The sequence below is a fragment of the Callorhinus ursinus genome, unplaced genomic scaffold (genome assembly GCF_003265705.2).
Source record: "Callorhinus ursinus isolate GAN/ISIS: 27379988/994484 unplaced genomic scaffold, GSC_fseal_2.0 scaffold5, whole genome shotgun sequence".
NCBI classification, from domain to species: Eukaryota; Metazoa; Chordata; class Mammalia; order Carnivora; family Otariidae; genus Callorhinus; species Callorhinus ursinus.
In genome coordinates, this window is record NW_027397067.1 from 28,251,592 (window position 1) to 28,257,591 (window position 6,000).

Below are 6,000 nucleotides of genomic sequence, written 5' to 3' on the forward strand. Positions count from 1 at the left end.
TTTTATATTTTATACAAATGGTATTATTAAACAATTTAAAATAATTAAGATACCTTTATGCCACCAAATGCCTTCTTTTCTAAACATTTCTACATTTTAATTGCCATTCTCCAGGCCCCTGAAAATTTTTGTCTTCAAAACCTAAAGTCCAGAGCCAGCCAAAATATAAATAATAGTAACTTTTTTATTATTCTAAGTATAAAGAACTAAAAATAGTAACTGCAATACTGACAAACATATAATGACAAATGAAATATCAATAGCTGAGTATTGTGAAGGACTTCCTCTGTAACTCATGAGTGTTTCAACTTCTTTTTAGTTTATACTCAATATTGCTGTCCCATGTTTACCTTGACTTGTTAACAAGCATCTCTAGCAACGGGTCTGCAATTGCAGCATTATGCTAAGCCCTGAGAAGTGTTACCAGACACCTAGAAAGTCCCAAGCCTCATGGGAGTCAAATTCCTCATCTTATATTTAAGCAGTCAGTTTCATCCTTAAATATTCTGCTGTCTTATATCTGCCCTAATTTGACTTCATTCTTTTATCAAGAGCTTTTCTTATTTATCACGTTTTTGTTGCATGCGAATCTCTACACCTCAGATTCAGGCCATCTACACATCTTGGGAGGTTGTTCATTGCAGTAATAACAAAAATAGTTTATGAGCATTATATGTGTGTGTGTGTGTGTGTGTGTGTGTGTATGGGTGTATATATATATGTATAGTCATATATATATATATATATATATACATATATATATATATAGTCATACCCTGAGAACTCCTTTAGGAGCAGAATATATATATATTTATGTAGAACTGCTTTTAATTTCCCTAAAGTATGGTATCTGGTGAAATGTTTTGTGTATACTTGTTAAGAGTAAAGGAGAAATTGCCTTTCAACATTTTCATTTAAAGAATGGAACAGCCCACTCACCTCTATCCATTTGAATTTTGGTAACAAACAATCAGCAAACATTGATATAGTTTACGTTATTGAACATCCAAAAATATTTTGTCCACTAAGCTATATCGGTTGCTTAATAATGAACTAATACATGCAGATATATGAATCTTTGAATCAAGGATTGGCCTACAGCTTGCAAGTATTGAACTGTAGATAAAGTGACCTAATATGGGAAGAAGGCGTTGTTTAATTTCAGTGTTTGCTATGTCACAAGCTGAGAATGCTGCTGAGTACGCAATTATGAGAGTGGTTTTATTAGCATTGTGCATATGTTCTTTAAGGGCAGACCAGAGGCCATCATAACTATCTGGCAAGGGACCAATGAGCTAACATAATGTCCTTTCATCTTCCACTGTTGCTTTTAATTTAAATTAACTAAACCTCTAAAAAATCAGGTGGATTATCAACAAGTACTATAAATAATATAAAATGCAGTTTTTAAATATTTCTTAAAATAAGACAGGAGTAAAACGGTAAACTTGCTTCCCATTTTTTATTTCTGCCTAAAATCACTTCTGATTTCTGCAACCTGTGAAACTATAAGTGCCATGACCTGGCCTTGAGATTTCCTAGCATAAATTATCACTAACCATTGTAAAATTGTTATTATTTTGTTTTTGAGCCATGCTGTCCCAAGTTCATAGAACCAGAATTAGCCAGCCCTTGAAACACTAATTGAGGAATTGATTACTAAAAAAATACACTTGTCTCTATGAGAATTTCAGACTTTTTGAGTATTTCTGAAATTTCCAATATGATATGTTAAGAGTCAGTTAATATAGGCAATAGTTTTTTATTTTGCCTTTATCCTTTTTTTATTGTCTCTTACAGAAGGTGAAGAAGATGCACAACGAACTTCTACAGAACAAAGTGGGGAAGCCCAGGGGGAAGCAGCAAAATCTGAAAGCTAACACCCCACTTTGATAACTTCAGCAACATCTGACAATGTCTCAAATCTCCAGGCCTGGCTGGAATGAATTTGTTTCCAAGAGTGAAAAGGGGGTGGGAAAAATAGCTGTCCTGCATTGTAGGAATCTGCTCATTATCATGTTAAAAATGGGGGCAGAGGCTGTGGCTGCAGACAGACTTTTCTCTACCTCTGTCATTAGCAATGGTTGAAATCATGTGACTTGTGTTTGGATGTCATTTTTATATGGATCCTTTCACTTGACCATATGATAAAATGCTTGTAGAGAGTAGCACTGACCTAGATGATTCTTCCTGTAGCATCTGGCCCCTCACAATGTCAGAGGATTTAATTGTGTCTAATTGCAAAGGGTTGGTTGAACCCCAGAGTTTAAATATCTCTGGTCTAAGTATTCACCCAGTAAAAGAACCATCCAGAAAGCACTGTTTTTAGCATTATGTATCTGTGTGTTCCTGCTGTGTTATTTACACTGTTTTGTATTGTACAAAATAGACGCTCAGCACTGCCCCCTTCTTTGATCGCTTATGAGAAACAAAAATAATGTATGTGACTGTGAATTTTTATACCACTCATTTTTAAAAGGGCTGCCTTTTTCCTTCTCCACAGTGTGGTGTGGTGTACACAGGATAGATCACACTTTTTTTTAACTTAACCTTTCCCCTTGATTCACTGTTGATGAATTAAGTCTAACTAATTCATCAAGACTTTTTTGCTTTATTATAGAGGCACTTGAAAATATCCGCTAATGTGAATTTTACTTGAAATTCAGTCTGTTTGGTGTCTGCACAGACCAGAATTCAATATGCAAATTTTGTTTTATTTTCAATTGGAGAACTTTCCCCAATTAATATATTTTTTAAAATTTTTAATTATGAGGATTTTGGAGAATCAGGATGGTGGGAAAGATAAGATAACATTAAGAACAGGAAACATTTTGTTCTTATGGAATCAAATTACTCAGTGCTGTATGCTACTATTTAAATTTAGAGGACAGCTTATCTGGATGGAGCTGTAACAGATGGAAAAAATTATCTTGCAATCATGTGGACACCAATCACAAAAGTAAAGCCCTTGCATTGTGTTTTTTCATGTCTTTTTTCAGCCCTATCAGATACAAATGTTATTATGCACTTTTTAATGTTTGTAAACTTTTACTAATAATTAGTGTGAATTGCATTCTGATACAATAATAATTATCATTAGAAGCTAACAAAATCCTCATTAATACTGTTGATAGCCTCTGCTGTGTTTTGACATCTCATGATTCTTATATGGAAAGTTTCTGTGAGCTGTGTAATCCCACTGGTCAGTATTATAAAATCATTTATCAGTAGTAATAAATAAGGAACCGGTAATATGCCAATGGCTCATGGGTTACTGGACAAATAGCAGATAACAGGAAGACCCTTTACAATAAAGGACCCACTTAAATTATCCTCAAGGTCTTAGATACAGTCCCATTTGAGGTAGGTTAAGCAGCATTTCCACAGATAATCTCCATGGATATATGGGGAACTCAGCCCTAAGAAAGGTCAATCTTCCCTCATCCCCCCTTACAATACTTTCCAAATGAGTAGGATAAGGGCAAGGGTATCATTCAGTCCTCAATCATACGTTACTAGAAAAAATGTTAATAATGTAAGTCTCTCAGAAAATAGTAAATATTAGAGTACTTCATTCTAACCAGTTAGGGTCCCAAATGCCCTATTAAAATTCAAAGAAACCCACCTATTAATAGACTCACAAGTGGGAAGAGAGGTTCCTGAGGCTTTTTTAGACAATCTCTGGTAGTCCATTTAAAATATCTAACCCATAAAATCACTTTTTCAGTATCCTCATTTGCTATCCTCATAGCTTTCTTGTGAATCTAGGTAAAGTTCTCTCCATCCTTAAAGTTGTGGAATTCCAAACTGGTTACGTGATTTTGTAAAGTTTAGGACTAGTGCTGAGTGTATGTGGAGAGTTTATATTCCTATGTGATATATTATTATTAATGCATGTGGTGTCATGCTTGTCTTTGAATATATAATAGTGCTAAATTGCAAAGTCATATGGAGCTTTTGAATTATTTTGACCTCTTACTGCTACTTTGTCTGCTATATTCAAACCCAGAGGCATTCCCAAGCTAGAAGATAAAAATCTACTTTCCAAAATGTCGACATCCTACAATGTTGCTCAGCAAAAGTTCACAGTGTCTTCCAAATTGTATTGTCATATCTTTTACTTGCAAGTCAATAATGTACATGGAATTGAATTTTTAAGGACAAAAGGAAAAGGTAGAAAACTAAGGCGTTAGGTTTGAGACTGTGCATTGAATGCCCACTAACCAATAACTTATGCTAATCACTTCCCAGCACATTTTCTCCCATTTAATAGTTCCTCCTCAGAGAATTTGATTAAAGAGGTAGTGTTATCCCATTTCACAGATTAAGAAATTAAGGCTCAATAAGGTATAACTTTTCCAAGTTTAAAAAGCTAATAAATGTTGAAATTAAGATTTGAACCTATCTTTGTCTTTTTCCAAGGAGCTTTCTACTGCACATGACCATAAAATTAAAGCCAATTATAGAGCATCTTTATCTGTAAGGGAACATTTAGACATGAACTGGTTCAACCTCCATATTTTATAGAGGGAAACTGAGTCTCAGAACAGGGAATTGTCTTTCTCAACGTTACCTAGATAAGTAATGACACAGATGTGACTAGATCATAGAAAGTACACTTTGGAAAAAAAAAAAAAGAAATTCAATTAGAATTTATTTTTTTGTGTTATATGTTCCCCCAAATATTTTTCTGTCATGAAGTCTATAAATTTGGCATGGTTCAGATTTTTTTTTATGTTCCATGCTACTCGTTTTATTTAATTAACTAGAAATATGAAAATTTCAGTTTTACTCATTTGCAATAAGTATGAACTTGTCAAATTTACCTTTTATCAATTGTAAACATCCTATGCCAATATATTGTTCTCATAATTCATAGAAATGTTTTTCCAATATATAACAGGCAGTCTTCAATTTTTAGGCAACATCCCAAGAACTGCCCATTGTAAATGCCCTACACTTGAGTTTTACTCAGACACAGTGAAGATGCACCATTTTATAAGATGAATGATGTTGCTCTTTCTCTTCAGAGAAGCAATAACGGGTAAAGAATGTAACTGCCAGGTAACCTAGCTTCTGAGTAAAGCTTGTAGCAATAGGAAGACAATGTATAGTTATCAAGTAAACAGAGGAAAGCATCTAGGACTTATGATGTCTTAATAGGCCCCAGATTGTTCTTTAATTAAAGAGTGGCAGTCTCTGAAGTCATTTGTGAGCTTGTATGACTTTTGTATTTAGTAATGTTGCATGCTCACATAATTGGTATTAAAAGTAATACATTTTTTCTGAAATGTGCACAGTCTATTAAGAGTATTTATTACACTATGTATTTGGTGCTTGAGAAAGTGCTTCAAGTGAGAAAGGAGAAATTCAAAGCCTCAGCCATCCTGTGGTGGACATACCGGCATTCTGGCCTCACTTTTTCGGGGCCTTTACTCCAGTAATTTTCACCACCATTCCATAGCCCACTTCCTTGACTTCATCATCTACCAGAGTCAACTCTTAAATTAATTGTAAGCCCCACAAACACTATGCTCTTATGGTTCTTACTTGCTCATCTGCAGGGCAGTGATTTTCAATCAGAAGAAAGACCAACGTTTATCAGAATCCCCTGAAAATTTTACAACACTCCTTCCTCCACCCATATACATTCTCTCTCTTGCTCTCACACACACATACACAAACACACTTGCTCCTTGAAAACACTCCCTGTGCAACTTTGGCATCTTTCCTGCTCCCACCTTCATACTCACAACCTGAGAACCGATTTAGAAAAAATGCAAAGTTTCCAGGTGCACCAGCTCTGTTTATGCCACTAAAAAGCTTTAAAATGAGTGAATAACAAAGTGGAGTGTTCACAAACACCCATGGTTTTACTATATTAAGGAATAACATCTTGGGATAGAAAAAAGCAGAGAGTTTAACTTCTTTTATTTTGGTGTTGCTCTCTTTTCATTATATTATTTTTATCAGATAAAGGCAGGAAAGACCAAGCAGAAT

The 6,000-nt window shown here is 34.6% G+C and overlaps 1 protein-coding gene across 3 annotated transcripts in view; it reads left to right on the forward strand.

Moving 5' to 3' along the window:
* PKIA (cAMP-dependent protein kinase inhibitor alpha) overlaps positions 1 to 5,291 on the forward strand; it is a 92,580-nt gene extending 87,289 nt beyond the window's left edge. For all 3 annotated transcript variants that reach the window (XM_073892912.1, XM_073892913.1, XM_025871469.2), the window contains one exon: positions 1,801 to 5,291. In XM_073892912.1, the coding sequence (XP_073749013.1) occupies positions 1,801 to 1,880 (80 nt within the window). In that variant the 3' untranslated portion in view covers positions 1,881 to 5,291. The remainder of the gene's footprint in view (positions 1 to 1,800) is intronic.
* The last annotated feature ends 709 nt before the right edge of the window (positions 5,292 to 6,000 follow it).